The sequence below is a fragment of the Salmo salar genome, chromosome 03 (genome assembly GCF_965601325.2).
Source record: "Salmo salar chromosome 03, fSalSal1, whole genome shotgun sequence".
In the NCBI taxonomy this organism is placed as follows: domain Eukaryota; kingdom Metazoa; phylum Chordata; class Actinopteri; order Salmoniformes; family Salmonidae; genus Salmo; species Salmo salar.
Genome location: NC_138293.1, coordinates 5595739 through 5622666, shown reverse-complemented (window position 1 = coordinate 5622666; position 26928 = coordinate 5595739). Strand labels below are relative to the sequence as shown.

Sequence of the window (26928 nt, the reverse complement as noted above, 5' to 3'; positions counted from 1 at the left end):
GTAGGTTTTAATGCTAACCCTCCTGTAGGTTTTGGCTCTAACCCTTCTGTAGGTTTTGTCTCTAACCCTCCTGTAGGTTTTAATGCTAACCCTCCTGTAGGTTTTAATGCCAACCCTCCTGTAGGTTTTAATGCCAACCCTCCTGTAGGTTTTAATGCCAACCCTCCTGTAGGTTTTAATGCCAACCCTCCTGTAGGTTTTAATGCTAACCCTCCTGTAGGTTTTAATGCTAACCCTCCTGTAGGTTTTGGCTCTAACCCTCCTGTAGGTTTTGGCTCTAACCCTCCTGTAGGTTTTGATGCTAACCCTCCTGTAGGTTTTAATGCTAACCCTCCTGTAGGTTTTGATGCTAACCCTCCTGTAGGTTTTAATGCTAACCCTCCTGTAGGTTTTGATGCCAACCCTCCTGTAGGTTTTGGCTCTAACCCTCCTGTAGGTTTTAATGCTAACCCTCCTGTAGGTTTTGGCTCTAACCCTCCTGTAGGTTTTGGCTCTAACCCTCCTGTAGGTTTTGATGCTAACCCTCCTGTAGGTTTTAATGCCAACCCTCCTGTAGGTGTTGGCTCTAACCCCAGTTGTAACTAACCTGATTCATCTCATCAACCAGCTAATTATTGGAATCAGCTAGATTATGGTTGGAGTGCAAACCTACAGGAGGGTAGCTCTCCAGGAACAGGGTTGGAGTGCAAACCTACAGGATGGTAGCTCTCCAGGAACAGGGTTGGAGTTAAAACCTACAGGAGGGTAGCTCTCCAGGAACAGGGTTGGAGTTAAAACCTACAGGAGGGTATCTCTCCAGGAACAGGGTTGGAGAGCCTGTTCTTGGAGCTAGTGGTCATTTCTTGCCGGGGCCTCAGTTTTGCATCAGGGCTGAGGTCAGAACAGTTGAGAGGTGGATTGTGGGAAATGTACAGTATGACAGAAAACAGTCACTCAACCTTTCATAACAAATTGGAAAACAATACAGACATACAGAAATACAGGTAAATAAACAGTTGAAGACAACTGATGACAGTTGAAGACAGTTGATAAGTAGCAGTTGGAACTGGCAGGAAGCCTTCAAGTAACGGGATATCCCAGTGCAGTGTCCTATTCTGTGTTTGATTGGTTGGCAGCTCTACATGAGGGAGCAGGAAGTCTTCCCTGGTTGGACGCCGCCTTCCAGCTTCTCCGCCTCCAGGATCATGGTCTTGAACACCTCCACCGCTGTCTGAGACAGGGGCAATAGAATAGTCAGAGTAGAATCCACTACAACCCAGAATAGAATGGAATAGAAGACTAGTGTTGTTATCTTTTAAAAAACAACAGCCATCTGAGACAGGAGAAATACCAATAAAGTTAGAATAGGTTTGAGCCCTGAATTCTGATTGGCTGAAAACCATGATATATCAGACCGTATAACCACAGGTATGACAAAACGTTTATTTTCACTGCTCTAATTACGTTGGTAACCAGTTTATAATAGCAATAAGGCACCTCTGGGGTTTGTGGTATATGGCCAATATACCACGGCTAGGGGCTGTGTTCAGGCACGCCGCGTCGCATCATACATAATAACAGCCCTTAGCCGTGGTATATTGGCCATATATACCAAAATGGACTGATGATTTTGGGGACGCAACATTACAGAAAAGAGGACAAATGGACTGATGATTTTGCAGAAAGAGCTGGAGGTGAGAACAGGTTTAAATGTTCTGATGATTTTGCAGAAAGAGCTGGAGGTAAGAACAGGTTTAAATGTTCTGATGATTTTGCAGAAAGAGCTGGAGGTAAGAACAGGTTTAAATGTTCTGATGATTTTGCAGAAAGAGCTGGAGGTAAGAACAGGTTTAAATGTTCTGATGATTTTGCAGAAAGAGCTGGAGGTGAGAACAGGTTTAAATGTTCTGATGATTTTGCAGAAAGAGCTGGAGGTAAGAACAGGTTTAAATGTTCTGATGATTTTGCAGAAAGAGCTGGAGGTGAGAACAGGTTTAAATGTTCTGATGATTTTGCAGAAAGAGCTGGAGGTGAGAACAGGTTTAAATGTGCTGATGATTTTGCAGAAAGAGCTGGAGGTGAGAACAGGTTTAAATGTTCTGATGATTTTGCAGAAAGAGCTGGAGGTAAGAACAGGTTTAAATGTTCTGATGATTTTGCAGAAAGAGCTGGAGGTAAGAACAGGTTTAAATGGACTGATGATTTTGCAGAAAGAGCTGGAGGTGAGAACAGGTTTAAATGTTCTGATGATTTTGCAGAAAGAGCTGGAGGTAAGAACAGGTTTAAATGGACTGATGATTTTGCAGAAAGAGCTGGAGGTGAGAACAGGCGGTAGCAGAGAGAACAGTCTATTTCTAGAGTGGCTGAGGTCTGAGGACCAATGCCAAATCTTTTCAACCTCCTGAGGGGGAAGAGAGTGCTGTCGAGTGTGAGAGGACCGTGTTAAGTTCTTGGTGATGTGGACACAGAGGAATTCGAAGCTCTCGAACCGCTCCACCTACAACCCTGTCTATGTGAATGGGGGCGTTCTCGACCCTCCGTTTCCTGTAGTCCACAATCAGCTCCTTTGACGTGTGTGTGTGTGTGTGTGTGTGAGAGAGAGAGAGAGAGAGAGAGATGAATTTGTGAAGTAGTTGAAGAGTTCCTTTATAGTTCTGAGTAGCTGATTGGCTGATGGTGGGACTGCTAACACTTAGCGATAATTACAGTTTTTGAAGCGAATATATTCAACATGTTTGAAAAGGATCAGGACGCCGTAAGTGCACTGGAACAGCCATCAACCACAAATGTGGTATGTGCTTACACTTCACGTCTTACTCTGGGTTTGATCCGATTTACTACAATTTGGTCAAATGCGACGGGAGCTGATCTGGGGCCTGTAGATCGGATAGTGTCTAAGAGCTGATCTGGGGCCTGTAGATGGGGTACTGTCTAAGAGCTGATCTGGGGACTGTAGATGGGGTAGTGTCTCAGAGCTGATCTGGGGCCTGTAGATGGGGTAGTGTCTAAGAGCTGATCTGGGGCCTGTAAATCGGGTAGTGTCTAAGAGCTGATCTGGGGACTGTAGATGGGGTAGTGTCTCAGAGCTGATCTGGGGCCTGTAGATCGGATAGTGTCTAAGAGCTGATCTGGGGACTGTAGATGGGGTAGTGTCTAAGAGCTGATCTGGGGCCCGTAGATCGGGTAGTGTCTAAGAGCTGATCTGGGGACTGTAGATGGGGTAGTGTCTCAGAGCTGATCGGGGGCCTGTAGATCGGGAAGTGTCTAAGGCCCCAGCAGAATCCAGTATGACGGATCACCACCTCAAGCTGAACCTCGGCAAGACGGAGCTGCTCTTCCTCCCGGGGAAGGACTGCCCGTTCCATGATCTCGCATCACGGTTGACAACTCCATTGTGTCCTTCTCCCAGAGTGCTAAAAGCCTTGGCGTGACCCTGGACAGCACCCTGTCGTTCTCCGCTAACATCAAGGCAGTGACCCGATCCTGTAGGTTCATGCTCTACAACATTCGCAGAGTACGACCCTGCCTCACACAGGAAGCGGCGCAGGTCCTAATACAGGCACTTGTCATCTCCCGTCTGGATTACTGCAACTCGCTGTTGGCGGGGCTCCCTGCCTGTGCCATTAAACCCCTACAACTCATCCAGAACGCCGCAGCCCGTCTGGTGTTCAACCTTCCCAAGTTCTCTCACGTCACCCCGCTCCTCCGCACACTCTACTGGCTTCCAGTCGAAGCTCGCATCCGCTACAAGACCATGGTGCTTGCCTACGGAGCTGTGAGGGGAACGGCACCTCCGTACCTTCAGGCTCTGATCAGTCCCTACACCCAACGAAGGGCACTGCGTTCATCCACCTCTGGCCTGCTCGCCTCCCTACCTCTGCGGAAGCACAGTTCCCGCTCAGCCCAGTCAAAACTGTTCGCTGCTCTGGCACCCCAATGGTGGAACAAGCTCCCTCACGACGCCAGGACAGCGGAGTCAATCACCACCTTCCGGAGACACCTGAAACCCCACCTCTTCAAGGAATACCTGGGATAGGATTAAGTAATCCTTCTACCCTCCCCCCAAAAAAGATATAGATGTACTATTGTAAAGTGGTTGTTCCACTGGATATCATAAGGTGAATGCACCAATTTGTAAGTCGCTCTGGATAAGAGCGTCTGCTAAATGACGTAAATGTAAATGTAAGAGCTGATCTGGGGCCTGTAGATCGGGTAGTGTCTAAGAGCTAATCTGGGGCCTGTCGATCGGTTAGTGTCTAAGAGCTGATCTGGGGCCTGTAGATCGGGTAGTGTCTCAGAGCTGATCTGGGGCCTGTAGATCGGATAGTGTCTAAGAGCTGATCTGGGGCCTGTAGATCGGATAGTGTCTAAGAGCTGATCTGGGGCCTGTCGATCGGATAGTGTCTAAGAGCTGATCTGGGGCCTGTAGATGGGGTAGTGTCCGCCTGGCTTTAGTTGCCTTCACCTGGTTCTCCTTAGCTGAGGACTCCATGAAGGCAGCGTTCCAGGAGTCTGCAAGGGCCTTCCCTTCCTCACAGCTGATCACCCTGGGACACAAAACAAATAGCACACCAATCTGACACCACTGTGTGTGTGTGTGTGTGTGTGTGTGTGTGTGTGTGTGTGTGTGTGTGTGTGTGTGTGTGTGTGTGTGTGTGTGTGTGTGTGTGTGTGTGTGTGTGTGTCATACCGTTCCATGTGCAGGTCATTCTTATTCCCCACCAATATAATAGGTACTCTGTAGAGAAACATATGTTGTATTAAATGTATCCCATATTCCAAAAATGACACAGTCAGGTTACTACAGTAGAGGGTTAATATACAGTCAGGTTACAGTAGAGGAGGGTTAATATACAGTCAGGTTACAGTAGAGGGTTAATATACAGTCAGGTTACAGTAGAAGGTTAATATACAGTCAGGTTACAGTAGAGGAGGGTTAATATACAGTCAGGTTACAGTAGAGGGTTAATATACAGTCAGGTTACAGTAGAGGAGGGATAATATACAGTCAGGTTACAGTAGAGGAGGGTTAATATACAGTCAGGTTACAGTAGAGGAGGGTTAATATACAGTCAGGTTACAGTAGAGGGTTAATATACAGTCAGGTTACAGTAGAGGGTTAATATACAGTCAGGTTACAGTAGAGGAGGGTTAATATACAGTCAGGTTACAGTAGAGGAGGGTTAATATACAGTCAGGTTACAGTAGAGGGTTAATATACAGTCAGGTTACAGTAGAGGAGGGTTAATATACAGTCAGGTTACAGTAGAGGGTTAATATACAGTCAGGTTACAGTAGAGGAGGGTTAATATACAGTCAGGTTACAGTAGAGGAGGGTTAATATACAGTCAGGTTACAGTAGAGGGTTAATATACAGTCAGGTTACAGTAGAGGGTTAATATACAGTCAGGTTACAGTAGAGGAGGGATAATATACAGTCAGGTTACAGTAGAGGAGGGTTAATATACAGTCAGGTTACAGTAGAGGAGGGTTAATATACAGTCAGGTTACAGTAGAGGAGGGTTAATATACAGTCAGGTTACAGTAGAGGAGGGTTAATATACAGTCAGGTTACAGTAGAGGGTTAATATACAGTCAGGTTACAGTAGAGGAGGGTTAATATACAGTCAGGTTACAGTAGAGGAGGGTTAATATACAGTCAGGTTACAGTAGAGGAGGGTTAATATACAGTCAGGTTACAGTAGAGGAGGGATAATATACAGTCAGGTTACAGTAGAGGGTTAATATACAGTCAGGTTACAGTAGAGGAGGGTTAATATACAGTCAGGTTACAGTAGAGGAGGGTTAATATACAGTCAGGTTACAGTAGAGGGTTAATATACAGTCAGGTTACAGTAGAGGGTTAATATACAGTCAGGTTACAGTAGAGGAGGGTTAATATACAGTCAGGTTACAGTAGAGGGTTAATATACAGTCAGGTTACAGTAGAGGAGGGTTAATATACAGTCAGGTTACAGTAGAGGAGGGTTAATATACAGTCAGGTTACAGTAGAGGAGGGTTAATATACAGTCAGGTTACAGTAGAGGAGGGTTAATATACAGTCAGGTTACAGTAGAGGAGGGTTAATATACAGTCAGGTTACAGTAGAGGAGGGTTAATATACAGTCAGGTTACAGTAGAGGGTTAATATACAGTCAGGTTACAGTAGAGGAGGGTTAATATACAGTCAGGTTACAGTAGAGGGTTAATATACAGTCAGGTTACAGTAGAGGAGGGTTAATATACAGTCAGGTTACAGTAGAGGAGGGTTAATATACAGTCAGGTTACAGTAGAGGGTTAATATACAGTCAGGTTACAGTAGAGGAGGGTTAATATACAGTCAGGTTACAGTAGAGGAGGGTTAATATACAGTCAGGTTACAGTAGAGGGTTAATATACAGTCAGGTTACAGTAGAGGAGGGTTAATATACAGTCAGGTTACAGTAGAGGAGGGTTAATATACAGTCAGGTTACAGTAGAGGGTTAATATACAGTCAGGTTACAGTAGAGGGTTAATATACAGTCAGGTTACAGTAGAGGGTTAATATACAGTCAGGTTACAGTAGAGGAGGGTTAATATACAGTCAGGTTACAGTAGAGGAGGGTTAATATACAGTCAGGTTACAGTAGAGGAGGGTTAATATACAGTCAGGTTACAGTAGAGGGTTAATATACAGTCAGGTTACAGTAGAGGGTTAATATACAGTCAGGTTACAGTAGAGGGTTAATATACAGTCAGGTTACAGTAGAGGAGGGTTAATATACAGTCAGGTTACAGTAGAGGAGGGTTAATATACAGTCAGGTTACAGTAGAGGGTTAATATACAGTCAGGTTACAGTAGAGGGTTAATATACAGTCAGGTTACAGTAGAGGAGGGTTAATATACAGTCAGGTTACAGTAGAGGGTTAATATACAGTCAGGTTACAGTAGAGGGTTAATATACAGTCAGGTTACAGTAGAGGAGGGTTAATATACAGTCAGGTTACAGTAGAGGAGGGTTAATATACAGTCAGGTTACAGTAGAGGAGGGTTAATATACAGTCAGGTTACAGTAGAGGAGGGTTAATATACAGTCAGGTTACAGTAGAGGGTTAATATACAGTCAGGTTACAGTAGAGGAGGGTTAATATACAGTCAGGTTACAGTAGAGGAGGGTTAATATACAGTCAGGTTACAGTAGAGGGTTAATATACAGTCAGGTTACAGTAGAGGGGTTAATATACAGTCAGGTTACAGTAGAGGGTTAATATACAGTCAGGTTACAGTAGAGGGTTAATATACAGTCAGGTTACAGTAGAGGAGGGTTAATATACAGTCAGGTTACAGTAGAGGAGGGTTAATATACAGTCAGGTTACAGTAGAGGAGGGTTAATATACAGTCAGGTTACAGTAGAGGAGGGTTAATATACAGTCAGGTTACAGTAGAGGAGGGTTAATATACAGTCAGGTTACAGTAGAGGAGGGTTAATATACAGTCAGGTTACAGTAGAGGGTTAATATACAGTCAGGTTACAGTAGAGGAGGGTTAATATACAGTCAGGTTACAGTAGAGGGTTAATATACAGTCAGGTTACAGTAGAGGAGGGTTAATATACAGTCAGGTTACAGTAGAGGAGGGTTAATATACAGTCAGGTTACAGTAGAGGAGGGTTAATATACAGTCAGGTTACAGTAGAGGGTTAATATACAGTCAGGTTACAGTAGAGGGTTAATATACAGTCAGGTTACAGTAGAGGAGGGTTAATATACAGTCAGGTTACAGTAGAGGAGGGTTAATATACAGTCAGGTTACAGTAGAGGAGGGTTAATATACAGTCAGGTTACAGTAGAGGAGGGTTAATATACAGTCAGGTTACAGTAGAGGGTTAATATACAGTCAGGTTACAGTAGAGGGTTAATATACAGTCAGGTTACAGTAGAGGGTTAATATACAGTCAGGTTACAGTAGAGGGTTAATATACAGTCAGGTTACAGTAGAGGAGGGTTAATATACAGTCAGGTTACAGTAGAGGGTTAATATACAGTCAGGTTACAGTAGAGGGTTAATATACAGTCAGGTTACAGTAGAGGAGGGTTAATATACAGTCAGGTTACAGTAGAGGGTTAATATACAGTCAGGTTACAGTAGAGGAGGGTTAATATACAGTCAGGTTACAGTAGAGGGTTAATATACAGTCAGGTTACAGTAGAGGAGGGTTAATATACAGTCAGGTTACAGTAGAGGGTTAATATACAGTCAGGTTACAGTAGAGGAGGGTTAATATACAGTCAGGTTACAGTAGAGGAGGGTTAATATACAGTCAGGTTACAGTAGAGGAGGGTTAATATACAGTCAGGTTACAGTAGAGGGTTAATATACAGTCAGGTTACAGTAGAGGAGGGTTAATATACAGTCAGGTTACAGTAGAGGGTTAATATACAGTCAGGTTACAGTAGAGGAGGGTTAATATACAGTCAGGTTACAGTAGAGGGTTAATATACAGTCAGGTTACAGTAGAGGGTTAATATACAGTCAGGTTACAGTAGAGGAGGGTTAATATACAGTCAGGTTACAGTAGAGGAGGGTTAATATACAGTCAGGTTACAGTAGAGGAGGGTTAATATACAGTCAGGTTACAGTAGAGGGTTAATATACAGTCAGGTTACAGTAGAGGAGGGTTAATATACAGTCAGGTTACAGTAGAGGAGGGTTAATATACAGTCAGGTTACAGTAGAGGAGGGTTAATATACAGTCAGGTTACAGTAGAGGAGGGTTAATATACAGTCAGGTTACAGTAGAGGAGGGTTAATATACAGTCAGGTTACAGTAGAGGAGGGTTAATATACAGTCAGGTTACAGTAGAGGAGGGTTAATATACAGTCAGGTTACAGTAGAGGGTTAATATACAGTCAGGTTACAGTAGAGGAGGGTTAATATACAGTCAGGTTACAGTAGAGGAGGGTTAATATACAGTCAGGTTACAGTAGAGGAGGGTTAATATACAGTCAGGTTACAGTAGAGGGTTAATATACAGTCAGGTTACAGTAGAGGGTTAATATACAGTCAGGTTACAGTAGAGGGTTAATATACAGTCAGGTTACAGTAGAGGAGGGTTAATATACAGTCAGGTTACAGTAGAGGAGGGTTAATATACAGTCAGGTTACAGTAGAGGAGGGTTAATATACAGTCAGGTTACAGTAGAGGAGGGTTAATATACAGTCAGGTTACAGTAGAGGAGGGTTAATATACAGTCAGGTTACAGTAGAGGAGGGTTAATATACAGTCAGGTTACAGTAGAGGAGGGTTAATATACAGTCAGGTTACAGTAGAGGGTTAATATACAGTCAGGTTACAGTAGAGGGTTAATATACAGTCAGGTTACAGTAGAGGGTTAATATACAGTCAGGTTACAGTAGAGGGTTAATATACAGTCAGGTTACAGTAGAGGAGGGTTAATATACAGTCAGGTTACAGTAGAGGAGGGTTAATATACAGTCAGGTTACAGTAGAGGGTTAATATACAGTCAGGTTACAGTAGAGGAGGGTTAATATACAGTCAGGTTACAGTAGAGGAGGGTTAATATACAGTCAGGTTACAGTAGAGGAGGGTTAATATACAGTCAGGTTACAGTAGAGGGTTAATATACAGTCAGGTTACAGTAGAGGAGGGTTAATATACAGTCAGGTTACAGTAGAGGGTTAATATACAGTCAGGTTACAGTAGAGGAGGGTTAATATACAGTCAGGTTACAGTAGAGGAGGGTTAATATACAGTCAGGTTACAGTAGAGGGTTAATATACAGTCAGGTTACAGTAGAGGGGTTAATATACAGTCAGGTTACAGTAGAGGAGGGTTAATATACAGTCAGGTTACAGTAGAGGAGGGTTAATATACAGTCAGGTTACAGTAGAGGGTTAATATACAGTCAGGTTACAGTAGAGGAGGGTTAATATACAGTCAGGTTACAGTAGAGGAGGGTTAATATACAGTCAGGTTACAGTAGAGGAGGGTTAATATACAGTCAGGTTACAGTAGAGGAGGGTTAATATACAGTCAGGTTACAGTAGAGGAGGGTTAATATACAGTCAGGTTACAGTAGAGGAGGGTTAATATACAGTCAGGTTACAGTAGAGGGTTAATATACAGTCAGGTTACAGTAGAGGAGGGTTAATATACAGTCAGGTTACAGTAGAGGGTTAATATACAGTCAGGTTACAGTAGAGGGTTAATATACAGTCAGGTTACAGTAGAGGAGGGTTAATATACAGTCAGGTTACAGTAGAGGGTTAATATACAGTCAGGTTACAGTAGAGGGTTAATATACAGTCAGGTTACAGTAGAGGAGGGTTAATATACAGTCAGGTTACAGTAGAGGGTTAATATACAGTCAGGTTACAGTAGAGGAGGGTTAATATACAGTCAGGTTACAGTAGAGGGTTAATATACAGTCAGGTTACAGTAGAGGGTTAATATACAGTCAGGTTACAGTAGAGGAGGGTTAATATACAGTCAGGTTACAGTAGAGGGTTAATATACAGTCAGGTTACAGTAGAGGAGGGTTAATATACAGTCAGGTTACAGTAGAGGGTTAATATACAGTCAGGTTACAGTAGAGGAGGGTTAATATACAGTCAGGTTACAGTAGAGGAGGGTTAATATACAGTCAGGTTACAGTAGAGGGTTAATATACAGTCAGGTTACAGTAGAGGAGGGTTAATATACAGTCAGGTTACAGTAGAGGAGGGTTAATATACAGTCAGGTTACAGTAGAGGAGGGTTAATATACAGTCAGGTTACAGTAGAGGGTTAATATACAGTCAGGTTACAGTAGAGGAGGGTTAATATACAGTCAGGTTACAGTAGAGGGTTAATATACAGTCAGGTTACAGTAGAGGAGGGTTAATATACAGTCAGGTTACAGTAGAGGAGGGTTAATATACAGTCAGGTTACAGTAGAGGAGGGTTAATATACAGTCAGGTTACAGTAGAGGAGGGTTAATATACAGTCAGGTTACAGTAGAGGAGGGTTAATATACAGTCAGGTTACAGTAGAGGAGGGTTAATATACAGTCAGGTTACAGTAGAGGGTTAATATACAGTCAGGTTACAGTAGAGGAGGGTTAATATACAGTCAGGTTACAGTAGAGGAGGGTTAATATACAGTCAGGTTACAGTAGAGGGTTAATATACAGTCAGGTTACAGTAGAGGAGGGTTAATATACAGTCAGGTTACAGTAGAGGGTTAATATACAGTCAGGTTACAGTAGAGGAGGGTTAATATACAGTCAGGTTACAGTAGAGGAGGGTTAATATACAGTCAGGTTACAGTAGAGGAGGGTTAATATACAGTCAGGTTACAGTAGAGGAGGGTTAATATACAGTCAGGTTACAGTAGAGGGTTAATATACAGTCAGGTTACAGTAGAGGAGGGTTAATATACAGTCAGGTTACAGTAGAGGGTTAATATACAGTCAGGTTACAGTAGAGGGTTAATATACAGTCAGGTTACAGTAGAGGAGGGTTAATATACAGTCAGGTTACAGTAGAGGAGGGTTAATATACAGTCAGGTTACAGTAGAGGGTTAATATACAGTCAGGTTACAGTAGAGGGTTAATATACAGTCAGGTTACAGTAGAGGAGGGTTAATATACAGTCAGGTTACAGTAGAGGGTTAATATACAGTCAGGTTACAGTAGAGGAGGGTTAATATACAGTCAGGTTACAGTAGAGGGTTAATATACAGTCAGGTTACAGTAGAGGAGGGTTAATATACAGTCAGGTTACAGTAGAGGGTTAATATACAGTCAGGTTACAGTAGAGGAGGGTTAATATACAGTCAGGTTACAGTAGAGGAGGGTTAATATACAGTCAGGTTACAGTAGAGGGTTAATATACAGTCAGGTTACAGTAGAGGAGGGTTAATATACAGTCAGGTTACAGTAGAGGAGGGTTAATATACAGTCAGGTTACAGTAGAGGAGGGTTAATATACAGTCAGGTTACAGTAGAGGAGGGTTAATATACAGTCAGGTTACAGTAGAGGAGGGTTAATATACAGTCAGGTTACAGTAGAGGGTTAATATACAGTCAGGTTACAGTAGAGGAGGGTTAATATACAGTCAGGTTACAGTAGAGGGTTAATATACAGTCAGGTTACAGTAGAGGGTTAATATACAGTCAGGTTACAGTAGAGGAGGGTTAATATACAGTCAGGTTACAGTAGAGGGTTAATATACAGTCAGGTTACAGTAGAGGAGGGTTAATATACAGTCAGGTTACAGTAGAGGAGGGTTAATATACAGTCAGGTTACAGTAGAGGAGGGTTAATATACAGTCAGGTTACAGTAGAGGAGGGTTAATATACAGTCAGGTTACAGTAGAGGAGGGTTAATATACAGTCAGGTTACAGTAGAGGGTTAATATACAGTCAGGTTACAGTAGAGGAGGGTTAATATACAGTCAGGTTACAGTAGAGGAGGGTTAATATACAGTCAGGTTACAGTAGAGGAGGGTTAATATACAGTCAGGTTACAGTAGAGGAGGGTTAATATACAGTCAGGTTACAGTAGAGGAGGGTTAATATACAGTCAGGTTACAGTAGAGGAGGGTTAATATACAGTCAGGTTACAGTAGAGGAGGGTTAATATACAGTCAGGTTACAGTAGAGGAGGGTTAATATACAGTCAGGTTACAGTAGAGGGTTAATATACAGTCAGGTTACAGTAGAGGAGGGTTAATATACAGTCAGGTTACAGTAGAGGGTTAATATACAGTCAGGTTACAGTAGAGGAGGGTTAATATACAGTCAGGTTACAGTAGAGGGTTAATATACAGTCAGGTTACAGTAGAGGAGGGTTAATATACAGTCAGGTTACAGTAGAGGAGGGTTAATATACAGTCAGGTTACAGTAGAGGGTTAATATACAGTCAGGTTACAGTAGAGGAGGGTTAATATACAGTCAGGTTACAGTAGAGGGTTAATATACAGTCAGGTTACAGTAGAGGAGGGTTAATATACAGTCAGGTTACAGTAGAGGGTTAATATACAGTCAGGTTACAGTAGAGGAGGGTTAATATACAGTCAGGTTACAGTAGAGGGTTAATATACAGTCAGGTTACAGTAGAGGAGGGTTAATATACAGTCAGGTTACAGTAGAGGAGGGTTAATATACAGTCAGGTTACAGTAGAGGAGGGTTAATATACAGTCAGGTTACAGTAGAGGGTTAATATACAGTCAGGTTACAGTAGAGGAGGGTTAATATACAGTCAGGTTACAGTAGAGGAGGGTTAATATACAGTCAGGTTACAGTAGAGGGTTAATATACAGTCAGGTTACAGTAGAGGGTTAATATACAGTCAGGTTACAGTAGAGGAGGGTTAATATACAGTCAGGTTACAGTAGAGGAGGGTTAATATACAGTCAGGTTACAGTAGAGGAGGGTTAATATACAGTCAGGTTACAGTAGAGGAGGGTTAATATACAGTCAGGTTACAGTAGAGGAGGGTTAATATACAGTCAGGTTACAGTAGAGGGTTAATATACAGTCAGGTTACAGTAGAGGAGGGTTAATATACAGTCAGGTTACAGTAGAGGAGGGTTAATATACAGTCAGGTTACAGTAGAGGGTTAATATACAGTCAGGTTACAGTAGAGGAGGGTTAATATACAGTCAGGTTACAGTAGAGGGTTAATATACAGTCAGGTTACAGTAGAGGAGGGTTAATATACAGTCAGGTTACAGTAGAGGGTTAATATACAGTCAGGTTACAGTAGAGGAGGGTTAATATACAGTCAGGTTACAGTAGAGGAGGGTTAATATACAGTCAGGTTACAGTAGAGGGTTAATATACAGTCAGGTTACAGTAGAGGAGGGTTAATATACAGTCAGGTTACAGTAGAGGAGGGTTAATATACAGTCAGGTTACAGTAGAGGGTTAATATACAGTCAGGTTACAGTAGAGGGGTTAATATACAGTCAGGTTACAGTAGAGGGTTAATATACAGTCAGGTTACAGTAGAGGAGGGTTAATATACAGTCAGGTTACAGTAGAGGAGGGTTAATATACAGTCAGGTTACAGTAGAGGAGGGTTAATATACAGTCAGGTTACAGTAGAGGAGGGTTAATATACAGTCAGGTTACATTGAAAACATATATATATATATATATATATATATATATATATATATACACGTCAGGTTACAGTAGATACTCACTGAGCTTTCCCCACCATATCCAGAAGTTTTTCATGGATAACCTGAACTACTTCAAAACTGGAGAAGAGAGAAAAACAGCAGATGACATACTAACATACTGTACTACATACTGTACTATATACTGTCATGATAATGTCCTACACACTGTCATACATAATGTACTACATGCTGTCATACATAATGTACTATATACTGTCATAGATAATGTACTACATACTGTACTACATGCTGTCATACATAATTTACTATATACTGTCATACATAAAATACTATATACTGTACTATATACTGTCATAGATAATGTACTACATACTGTACTATATACTGTCATACATATTGTCCTACATACTGTACTATATACTGTCATACATAATGTACTACATACTGTCATAGATAATGTCCTACATAATGTACTATATACTGTCATACATAATGTACTACATACTGTCATACATAATGTACTATATACTGTCATACATAATGTACTACATACTGTCATACATAATGTACTATATACTGTCATACATAATGTACTACATACGGTCATACATACTGTACTACATACTGTCATACATAATGTACTATATACTGTCATAGATAATGTACTACATACTGTCATAGATAATGTACTACATACTGTCATAGATAATGTCCTACATAATGAACTATATACTGTCATACATAATGTACTACATACTGTCATACATAATGTACTATATACTGTCATAGATAATGTACTACATACTGTACTATATACTGTCATAGATAATGCACTACACACTGTAATATATACTGTCATAGATAATGTCCTACACACTGTACTATATACTGTCATAGATAATGTACTACTTAATGTACTATATATTGTCATAGATAATGTCCTACATACTGTACTATATACTGTCATACATAATGTACTACATACTGTCATAGATAATGTACTATATACTGTCATAGATAATGTACTACATACTGTACTACATACTGTCATACATAATGTACTATATACTGTCATAGATAATGTCCTACATACTGTACTATATACTGTCATACATAATGTACTACATACTGTCATACATAATGTACTATATACTGTCATACATAATGTACTACATACTGTCATACATAATGTACTATATACTGTCATAGATAATGTACTACATACTGTACTACATACTGTCATACATAATGTACGATATACTGTCATAGATAATGTACTACATACTGTCATACATACTGTCTTACATACTGTACTATATACTGTACTACATACTGTACTACATACTGTCATACATACTGTACTATATATATACTGTCATACATAATGTACTACATACTGTCATACATAATGCTTACTTACAAGCCCTTAACCAACAGTGCAGTTCAAGAAGAGTTAAGAAAATATTTACCAAATAAACTAAAGTAAAAAATAATCAAAAAGTAACACAATAACATAACAATAACGAGGCTATATACAGGGAGTACAGAGTCAATGTGGAGGCTATATACAGGGGTACCGATACCGAGTCAATGTGGAGGCTATATACAGGGGGTACCTGTACCGAGTCAGTGTGGAGGCTATATACAGGGGGTACCGGTACAGAGTCAATGTGGAGGCTATATACAGGGAGTATAGAGTCAATGTGGAGGCTATATACAGGGAGTATAGAGTCAATGTGGAGGCTATATACAGGGGGTACCGGTACAGAGTCAATGTGGAGGCTATATACAGGGGGTACCGGTACAGAGTCAATGTGGAGGCTATATACAGGGGATACCGGTACAGAGTCAATGTGGAGGCTATATACAGGGGGTACCGGTACAGAGTCAATGTGGAGGCTATATACAGGGGGTACCGGTACAGAGTCAATGTGGAGGCTATATACAGGGGGTACCGGTACAGAGTCAATGTGGAGGTTATATACAGGGGGTACCGGTACAGAGTCAATGTGGAGGCTATATACAGGGGGTACCGGTACAGAGTCAATGTGGAGGCTATATACAGGGGGTACCGGTACAGAGTCAATGTGGAGGCTATATACAGGGGGTACCGGTACAGAGTCAATGTGGAGGCTATATACAGGGGGTACCGGTACAGAGTCAATGTGGAGGCTATATACAGTGGGTACCGGTACAGAGTCAATGTGTAGGCTATATACAGGGGGTACCGGTACAGAGTCAATGTGTAGGCTATATACAGGGGGTACCGGTACAGAGTCAATGTGGAGGCTATATACAGGGGGTACCGGTACAGAGTCAATGTGGAGGCTATATACAGGGGGTACCGGTACAGAGTCAATGTGGAGGCTATATACAGGGGGTACCGGTACAGAGTCAATGTGGAGGCTATATACAGGGGGTACCGGTACAGAGTCAATGTGGAGGCTATATACAGGGGGTACCGGTACAGAGTCAATGTGGAGGCTATATACAGGGGGTACCGGTACAGAGTCAATGTGGAGGCTATATACAGGGGGTACCGGTACAGAGTCAATGTGGAGGCTATATACAGGGGGTACCGGTACAGAGTCAATGTGGAGGCTATATACAGGGGGTACCGGTACAGAGTCAATGTGGAGGCTATATACAGGGGGTACCGGTACAGAGTCAATGTGGAGGCTATATACAGGGGGTACCGGTACAGAGTCAATGTGGAGGCTATATACAGGGGGTACCGGTACAGAGTCAATGTGGAGGCTATATACAGGGGGTACCGGTACAGAGTCAATGTGGAGGCTATATACAGGGGGTACCGGTACAGAGTCAATGTGGAGGCTATATACAGGGGGTACCGGTACAGAGTCAATGTGGAGGCTATATACAGGGGGTACCGGTACAGAGTCAATGTGGAGGCTATATACAGGGGGTACCGGTACAGAGTCAATGTGGAGGCTATATACAGGGGGTACCGGTACAGAGTCAATGTGGAGGCTATATACAGGGGGTACCGGTACAGAGTCAATGTGGAGGCTATATACAGGGGGTACCGGTACAGAGTCAATGTGGAGGCTATATACAGGGGGTACCGGTACAGAGTCAATGTGGAGGCTATATACAGGGGGTACCGGTACAGAGTCAATGTGGAGGCTATATACAGGGGGTACCGGTACAGAGTCAATGTGGAGGCTATATACAGGGGGTACCGGTACAGAGTCAATGTGGAGGCTATATACAGGGGGTACCGGTACAGAGTCAATGTGGAGGCTATATACAGGGGGTACCGGTACAGAGTCAATGTGGAGGCTATATACAGGGGGTACCGGTACAGAGTCAATGTGGAGGCTATATACAGGGGGTACCGGTACAGAGTCAATGTGGAGGCTATATACAGGGGGTACCGGTACAGAGTCAATGTGGAGGCTATATACAGGGGGTACCGGTACAGAGTCAATGTGGAGGCTATATACAGGGGGTACCGGTACAGAGTCAATGTGGAGGCTATATACAGGGGGTACCGGTACAGAGTCAATGTGGAGGCTATATACAGGGGGTACCGGTATAGAGTCAATGTGGAGGCTATATACAGGGGGTACCGGTACAGAGTCAATGTGGAGGCTATATACAGGGGGTACCGGTACCGAGTCAATGTGGAGGCAATATACAGGGGGTACCGGTACCGAGTCAATGTGGAGGCTATATACAGGGGGTACCGGTACAGAGTCAATGTGGAGGCTATATACAGGGGGTACCGGTACCGAGTCAATGTGGAGGCTATATACAGGGGGTACCTGTACCGAGTCAGTGTGGAGACTATATACAGGGGGTACCGGTACAGAGTCAATGTGGAGGCTATATACAGGGGGTACCAGTACAGAGTCAATGTGGAGGCTATATACAGGGGGTACCGGTACAGAGTCAATGTGGAGGCTATATACAGGGGGTACCAGTACAGAGTCAATGTGGAGGCTATATACAGGGGTACTGGTACTGAGTCAGTGTGCGGGGTACAGGTTAGTTGAGGTAATTTGTACATGTAGGTAGGGGTGAAGTGACTATTCATAGATAATAAACAGAGTAGCAGCAGTGTATAAAACAAATGGGGGTGTCAATGTAAATAGCAGGGTGGCCATTTGATTCATTGTTCAGCAGTCCTGGATGGTAGGAAGCTTGGCCCCAGTGATGTACTGGGCCGTACGCACTGCCCTCTGTAGCGCCTTACGGTCAGATGCCGAGAAGTTGTCATACATTCTGTCACAAATACTGCCATACATCCTGTATACATCCTGCTATACATCCTGCTATACATCCTGCTATACATCCTGCTATACATCCTGTTATACATCCTGTTATACATCCTGTTATACATCCTGTTATACATCCTGTTATACATCCTGTTATACATCCTGATATACATCCTGTTATACATCCTGTTATACATCCTGTTTTACATCCTGTTATACATCCTGTTATACATCCTGTTATACATCCTGTTATACATCCTGTTATACATCCTGTTTTACATCCTGTTATACATCCTGATATACATCCTGTTATACATCCTGATATACATCCTGTTATACATCCTGTTATACATCCTGTTATACATCCTGTTATACATCCTGTTTTACATCCTGTTATACATCCTGTTATACATCCTGATATACATCCTGTTATACATCCTGTTATACATCCTGTCATACATCCTGTCTTACATCCTGTCATACATCCTGTCATACATCCTGTCATACATCCTGATATACATCCTGTCATACATCCTGATATACATCCTGTCTTACATCCTGTCATACATCCTGTCATACATCCTGATATACATCCTGTCATACATCCTGATATACATCCTGTTATACATCCTGTTATACATCCTGTTATACATCCTGTTATACATCCTGTTATACATCCTGTTTTACATCCTGTTATACATCCTGTTTTACATCCTGTTATACATCCTGTTATACATCCTGTTTCACATCCTGCTATACATCCTGTTTTACATCCTGTTATACATCCTGTTATACATCCTGTTATACATCCTGTTTTACATCCTGTTATACATCCTGTTATACATCCTGATATACATCCTGTTATACATCCTGTTATACATCCTGTCATACATCCTGTCTTACATCCTGTCATACATCCTGTTATACATCCTGTTATACATCCTGTTATACATCCTGTTATACATCCTGTTATACATCCTGTTATACATCCTGTTATACATCCTGCTATACATCCTGATATACATCCTGTTATACATCCTGTTTTACATCCTGTTATACATCCTGTTATACATCCTGTTATACATCCTGTTATACATCCTGTTATACATCCTGATATACATCCTGTTATACATCCTGTTATACATCCTGCTATACATCCTGATATACATCCTGTTATACATCCTGTTATACATCCTGATATACATCCTGATATACATCCTGATATACATCCTGTTATACATCCTGTTATACATCCTGATATACATCCTGATATACATCCTGATATACATCCTGTTATACATCCTGCTATACATCCTGATATACATCCTGTTATACATCCTGTTATACATCCTGATATACATCCTGTTATACATCCTGATATACATCCTGTTATACATCCTGTTATACATCCTGATATACATCCTGTTATACATCCTGTTATACATCCTGTTATACATCCTGATATACATCCTGTTATACATCCTGTTATACATCCTGATATACATCCTGTTATACATCCTGTTATACATCCTGTTATACATCCTGTTTTACATCCTGTTTTACATCCTGTTATACATCCTGTTATACATCCTGTTTCACATCCTGCTATACATCCTGTTTTACATCCTGTTATACATCCTGTTATACATCCTGTTTTACATCCTGTTATACATCCTGTTATACATCCTGTTATACATCCTGTTATACATCCTGATATACATCCTGTTATACATCCTGTTATACATCCTGTTATACATCCTGTTTTACATCCTGTTTTACATCCTGTTTTACATCCTGATATACATCCTGTTATACATCCTGTTATACATCCTGTTATACATCCTGATATACATCCTGTTATACATCCTGTTATACATCCTGTTATACATCCTGTTATACATCCTGATATACATCCTGATATACATCCTGTTTCACATCCTGTTATACATCCTGTTATACATCCTGTTTTACATCCTGTTATACATTCAGTCCTACTCTAATACACCTGATTCAGCTGCTCATCCAGCCCTATAATACACCTGATTCAGCTGCTCATCCAGCCCTATAATACACCTGATTCAGCTGCTCATCCAGTCCTATAATACACCTGATTCAGCTGCTCATCCAGCCCTACTCTAATACACCTGATTCAGCTGCTCATCCAGCCCTATAATACACCTGAATCAGCTTGGAGTAAAATCCTGCACTCCCAGTGGTTGAGTACCCTTGTAGCAAACCACACTGCACAATCTACACCTTTAAAAGATGTTGAGTCAATATCTGACTAACCTTTTATTAGATGTGACAGAGTAGACCAGGATGTATCCATTGATGTCTATGGAATAGGTCTGAGGAAAGATAGAGTACTCATCCTGGAACAGACAGAGACAGAGAGAGACAGAGAGAGATGGGGAGAGAGAGAGAGATGGGGAGAGAGTAGAGTGAAAGAAAGGTAAAGAGGGAGAAAGAGAGAGAGATAGGGGGTGAGGGAGAGAGACAGATGGGGGGGGGAAGGGAGAGAAAATAGAGAGCGAAAGAAAGGGAGAGAAAGAGACGGGGAAGAGCGAGAGACAGATGGGGGGAAGGGAGAGAAAATAGAGAGCGAAAGAAAGGGAGAGAAAGAGAGGGGGGAAGAGCGAGAGACAGATGGGGGGAAGGGAGAGAAAATAGAGAGCGAAAGAAAGGGAGAGAAAGAGAGGGGGGAAGAGCGAGAGAGGCGTGAGAGAGAGAGAGAGAGAGGTGGTAGAGGGAGACAGAGAGACTGGGTGAAATAAGTGCTTAGCCTGCATACTGTAACATGGCGGCTCAGTTACCATAAATGTCCAAACTAGTATACCGTTTAGCCTCTAAGCCTTAGAGTAAAGAAATGTACTGAGCAAGCATTCTACGTAGAGGTATGAAGCATTCTAGTGTGGATATGGAACGTAGCCTGTGTTCTAAAATCCTAATATCATAATGAGTAGGGCCAGGTCCCTAACCATGAGTTAAAGGACATATTATATTCAAGGTCTGTAAGATGTTTCAGTGGTGTAAGACTCCTACCTGTCCCGCTGTGTCTACCAACTGCAGGTGGTATTCTTGTCCGTTTATCGTGATCATCTTGGTGAATGCTGCAGCAAAGAGAGAAGACATGAGGTAAACCGAACTGACATCTAACAGAGGATTCACATTAGCATAAAGAGTGTTTATAAGATTATAACTAACAGATGATTAGCATTAGCATAAAGGTTGTCTATATAGATTATACCTAACAGAGGATTAGCATTAGCATAAAGATTGTCTATATAGATAACCAACAGAGGAGTATCATTAGCATAAAGATTGTCTATATAGATTATATCTAACAGAGGATTAGCATTAGCATAAAGATTGTCTATATAGATTATAAATGACAGAGGATTAGCATTAGCATAAAGATTGTCTATATAGATTATAACTAACAGAGGATTAGCATTAGCATAAAGGTTGTCTATATAGATAACCAACAGAGGATTAGCATTAGCATAAAGATTGTCTATATAGACTATAACTAACAGAGGATTAGCATTAGCCTAAAGATTGTCAATATAGATTTTAACTAACAGAGGATTAGCATTAGCATAAAGGTTGCCTATATAGATAACCAACAGAGGATTAGCATAAAGATTGTCTATATAGATTATAACTAACAGAGGATTAGCATTAGCATAAAGATTGTCTATATAGATTATAACTAACAGAGGATTAGCATTAGCATAAAGATTGTCTATATAGATTATAACTAACAGAGGATTAGCATTAGCCTAAAGATTGTCTATATAGATTATAACTAACAGAGGATTAGCATTAGCATAAAGGTTGTCTATATAGATAACCAACAGAGGATTAGCATTAGCATAAAGATTGTCTATATAGATTATAACTAACAGAGGATTACCATAAGCATAAAGATTGTCTATATAGATTATAACTCTTGATCCTGTCGAGAAATGTGTCACTGTATCAGACGCTCTGAGCTATCCTACCCAGAGACCCTACTACTACAACTACTGCTACTGTTACTACTACTACTACTACTACTACTGCTACTACTACTACTACTGCTACTGCTACAACTACTGCTACTGTTACTACTACTACAACTACTGCTACTGCTACTGTTACTACTACTACTACTACTACTACTACTGCTACTACTACTGCTACTACTACTGTTACTACTACTACTACTACTACTACTACTACTGCTACTACTACTACTGCTACTACTACAACTACTGCTACTACTACTACTACTGCTACTACTACAACTACTGCTACTACTACTACTACTGCTACTACTACTACTACTACTGCTACTACTACAACTACTGCTACTGCTACAGAATACTCATCATTTCAGATGTTCCCACTGAAACACATATGTTTCTATGGCTGCGTAAAGACGTATAGATGTGGAGATGTACAGAGCATTCAGAAAGTATTCAGACCCCTTTCCCTTTTTCCACATTTTGTTACATTACAGCCTTATTCTAAAATGGATGAAATTCATGTTTTCCCGTATCAATCTACACACAATGCCCCATAATGACAAAGTGAAAACAGGTTTAAAAGAAATGTTTACAAATATTTTTTTATTGATATATATTTACATAAGTATTCAGACCCTTTGTGATGAGACTCGAAATTGAGCTCAGGTGCATCCTGTTTCCATTGATCGTCCTTGAGATGTTTCTACAGGTCCACTTGTGGTAAATTCAATTGATTGGACATGATTTGGAAAGGCACAAACCTGTCTATATAAGGTCCCACAGTTGACACTGCATGCCAGAGAAAAAAACAAGCCATGAGGTTGAAGGAATTGACCATAAAGCTCCGAGACAGGATTGTGTCAAGGCACAGATCTGGGGAAGGGTACCAAACATTTATGTAGCATTGAAGGTCCCCAAGAACACAGTGGCCTCCATCATTCTTAAATGGAAGAAGTTTGGAACCACCAAGACTCTTCCTAGAGCTGGCCGCCCGGCTAAATTGAGCAATCGGGTGAGAAGGGCCTTGGTCAGGGAGGTGACCAAGAACCCGATGGTCACTCTGACAGAGCTCCAGAGTTCCTCTGTGGAGATGGGAGAACCTTCCAGAAGGACAACTATCCCTGCAGCACTCCACCAATCAGGCCTTTATGGTAGAGTGTCCAGACAGAAGCCCCTCCTCAGTAAAAGTCACATGACATGCCGCTTGGAGTTTGTCGAAAGGCACCTAAAGGACTCTCAGACCATGAGAAACAAGTTTCTCAGGTCTGATGAAACTAAGATTGAACTCTTTGGCCTGAATGCCAAGCGTCATGTCTGGAGGAAACCTGGCACCATCCCTATGGTGAAGCATGGTGGTGGTGGCAGGCAGCATCATGCTGTGGGGATGTTTTTCAGTGGCAAGGACTGGGGGAGTTTTTAGGATTAAAAGAAACTGAGTAGAGCTAAGCACAGGCAAAATCCTAGAGGAAGACCTGGTTCAGTCAGCTTTCCACCAGACACTGGGAGACAAACTCACCTTTCAGCAGGACAATAACCTAAAATACAAGGCCAAATATACACTGACAGAATATACACTTGCTTACCAAGACGGCATTGAATGTTCCTGAGTGACCTTGTTACAGTTTTGACTTAAATCGGCTTGAAAATCTATGGCAAGACTTGAAAATAGCTGTCTAGCAATGATCAACAACCAACTTGACAGAGCTTGAAGAATTTAAAAAAGAATAATGTTCAAATATTGTACAATCCATGTGTGCAAAAGCTCTTAGAGACTTACCCAGAAAGACTCAGCTCAGACCTTAGATCAGTCCTCAGATAAAACCTTAGATCAGTCCTTAGATCAGTCCTTAGATCAGTCCTTAGACCAGTCCCTAGATTAGTCCCTAGATCAGTCCTTAGACCAGTCCCTAGATCAGTCCTTAGACCAGTCCTTAGATCAGTCCTTAGATCAGTCCTCAGATAAAACCTTAGATCAGTCCTTAGATCAGTCCTTAGACCAGTCCCTAGATTAGTCCCTAGATCAGTCCTTAGATCAGTCCCTAGATCAGTCCTTAGACCAGTCCTTAGATCAGTCCTTAGATCAGTCCTCAGATAAAACCTTAGATCAGTCCTTAGATCAGTCCTTAGATCAGTCCTTAGATCAGTCCCTAGATCAGTCCTTAGATCAGTCCTTAGATCAGTCCTTAGATCAGTCCTTAGATCAGTCCTTAGATCAGTCCCTAGATCAGTCCTTAGATCAGTCCTTAGATCAGTCCTTAGATCAGTCCCTAGATCAGTCCTTAGATCAGTCCTTAGATCAGTCCTTAGATCAGTCCTTAGATCAGTCCTTAGACCAGTCCCTAGATTAGTCCCTAGATCAGTCCTTAGATCAGTCCCTAGATCAGTCCTTAGATCAGTCCTTAGATCAGACCTTAGATCAGACCTTAGATCAGTCCTTAGATCAGTCCTTAGATCAGTCCTTAGATCAGTCCTTAGATCAGACCTTAGATCAGTCCTTAGATCAGTCCTTAGATCAGTCCTTAGATCAGACCTTAGATCAGTCCCTAGATCAGTCCTTAGATCAGTCCTTAGATCAGACCTTAGATCAGACCTTAGATCAGTCCCTAGATCAGTCACACCTGAGATGACCACTGGTTAAGAAAGCTATGATAGAGACAGGGAAACTCTGTGTCTGTGTCTGTGTCTATGTGTGGTGTGTGTGTGTGTGTGTGTGTGTGTGTGTGTGGTGTGTGTGTGTGTGTGTGTGTGTGTGTGTGTGTGTAGCGTGCCGCATGTTGTACCAGATCGAGCTGAAACACTGGGAACAAGATGAAAACCTACACGCTCTAAAGCATTATATTTGAATACATTAATATGCAAATGACTCTGTGCTACTACTATGAAATTACACCAGTTTCACACCTCCAAGTTATGACTTCATGTGTTTCTGATACTTACTGTTTTCTATTGTTGGGTCATAGGAGTCAACAAACTGGCCTTCCACAAACTGAATTGTTAGTGAGGACTTTCCTGCAGAACAAAAACATGAAGGATGTCATTTATCAGTTGAGGGGAAAAACACTGTTCTCTCTCTCTCTGTCTCTCCCCCTCTCTCTCTCTCTCTCTCTCCTCTCTCTCTCCGTCTCTCTCTCTCTCTCGCCTCTCTCCCTCTCTCTCTCTCCCTCTCTCCTCTCTGTCTCTCTCCCCCTCTCTGTCTCTCTCTCTCTCTCCCCTCTCTCTCTCCCTCTCTCTCTCTCTCTCTCTGTCTCTCTCTCTCTCTCTCTCTCTCTGTCTCTCTCCCCCTCTCTGTCTCTCTCTCTCTCCCCCTCTCTCTCTCCCCTCTCTCCTCTCTCTCTCTCGTCTCTCTCCCCCTCTCTGCTCTCTCTCTCTCTCCCTCTCTCTCCCCCTCTCTCTCTCCCTCTCTCCTCTCTCTCTCTGTCTCTCTCTCTCTCTGTCTCTCCCTCTCTCTCCTATCTCTCTCTCTCTCTCTCCCTCTCTATCTCTCCCTCTCTCCCTCTCTGTCTCTCCCCCTCCCCCTCTCTATCTCACACACACAGAGAAATGTGATGAGTAGGCTACTATTCTGTCCTGTACAGCAACCAACAGGCAGAGGTGTGTAATTAATAAACAGGCAGTCATGTGACCTCTCATCATCATCATCATCATCTCTTATCATCAGTAGCATAGCCTATACAGTAGTTGGCCTGTACACTTGTACAGTAGCCTCTATGCCAGTTGAACACGCGGTAGCACATTTTCAGAAGACAGAGCGCTCTCTCTCTCTGTCTTGAATTGAGCAATATTACTGAAGACCAACACGTTTATAATCGATAGTGTAATATGCAAATAAATAGTCAATATCAAATTGGACTTTTAGTCCACTGTTTCGCCTTGTGGAGCGCGCTCATTTGTTCCAGTGTCTTGTATAATTTAACTCCATTATAAGGAGAGCCTATTCCGATACACGCGCGGCCTCTGCCTTACAGCGGGCACCTTATTAAACACGCGTATTGTGTCGTTCTGTACGGTCGACGGTAAAAATGAAGACTCACCTACGGATCTGTACCCGAGGATGGCGATTTTTCGTGATTTGGGCTGCGGCATATCTCGTGCTGGCTACCGCATCTAGTCCTCGAGGTGGATAGCAGCAACCTCCAACATCAACGGCATTAGAATATCACGAGCCGTTCAACAAATCCTCTGTTTTTATTTTAAATCACTATTTATTCTCAAAGAGGGATAAAACATATGTCTACAGATTAGACATTTGAATTCCTGTAGATTTAATAGAGACGTTGGGCATCTATAATAACTGCGTCACTCCCCTTCGCTATCTCATGAATTATGCCTGATGCTTGATGCTGATTGGTTGTGTACAGAATAAAGGCGGGCTTTATGTCTCACACTAACCAATGATTGGATCAGACAGCTGTCAGTCTAAGCTGAGACGTTGTCCCTTGTCATCCATTGGCTCGTGTAAGTGCCGTAGACCAAACGGGTCGTGTTGGCGGGTCGGAGGTCGTGCCATTCATAATGGTGCCTAATAACAGTGCGTTAATTCGTTATTCAAAGACG

General features: G+C 41.9%; 2 protein-coding genes across 4 annotated transcripts; one reads left to right on the top strand and one right to left on the bottom strand.

Annotated features, from left to right (window-relative positions):
- Nucleotides 1-924: 924 nt before the first annotated feature.
- LOC106596806 (GTP-binding protein Rheb) lies at nucleotides 925-26713 on the bottom strand. Its single transcript, XM_014188073.3, has 8 exons — nucleotides 26406-26713; nucleotides 25312-25383; nucleotides 21407-21474; nucleotides 20654-20736; nucleotides 14184-14240; nucleotides 4670-4717; nucleotides 4445-4526; nucleotides 925-1210 (listed from the first exon to the last, which is right to left on the bottom strand). The coding sequence occupies exons 1-8, from the start codon at nucleotides 26455-26457 to the stop codon at nucleotides 1118-1120; spliced, it is 555 nt and encodes a 184-aa protein (XP_014043548.1). The 5' UTR covers nucleotides 26458-26713; the 3' UTR covers nucleotides 925-1117.
- LOC145877527 (uncharacterized) lies at nucleotides 9147-16192 on the top strand. 3 transcript variants are annotated; one of them, XM_082973225.1, is made up of 2 exons: nucleotides 9147-9342; nucleotides 9401-16192. In XM_082973225.1, exon 2 carries the CDS (start codon nucleotides 14216-14218, stop codon nucleotides 15506-15508), a length of 1293 nt encoding a protein of 430 aa, XP_082829351.1. In that variant the 5' UTR covers nucleotides 9147-9342; nucleotides 9401-14215; the 3' UTR covers nucleotides 15509-16192. The 3 variants fall into 3 exon arrangements, with proteins under 3 accessions (XP_082829351.1, XP_082829352.1, XP_082829353.1); XM_082973226.1 differs by having other exon boundaries at nucleotides 9147-10206; nucleotides 10268-16192; XM_082973227.1 differs by having other exon boundaries at nucleotides 9147-11470; nucleotides 11564-16192.
- Nucleotides 26714-26928: the final 215 nt, after the last annotated feature.

Bases quoted from the DNA above. Each gene is read 5' to 3' on its own strand.
- LOC145877527 (XM_082973225.1), top strand. From the start codon at position 14,216: ATGGATAACCTGAACTACTTCAAAACTGGAGAAGAGAGAAAAACAGCA.
- LOC106596806 (XM_014188073.3), bottom strand. From the start codon at position 26,457: ATGCCGCAGCCCAAATCACGAAAAATCGCCATCCTCGGGTACAGATCC. The intron at 25,384-26,405 runs GTGAGTCTTCAT...TTTGTTCTGCAG, and splicing joins CCTCGGGTACAGATCCGTAG to GAAAGTCCTCACTAACAATT. The intron at 21,475-25,311 runs GTAAGTATCAGA...TCTTTGCTGCAG, and splicing joins TGACCCAACAATAGAAAACA to CATTCACCAAGATGATCACG.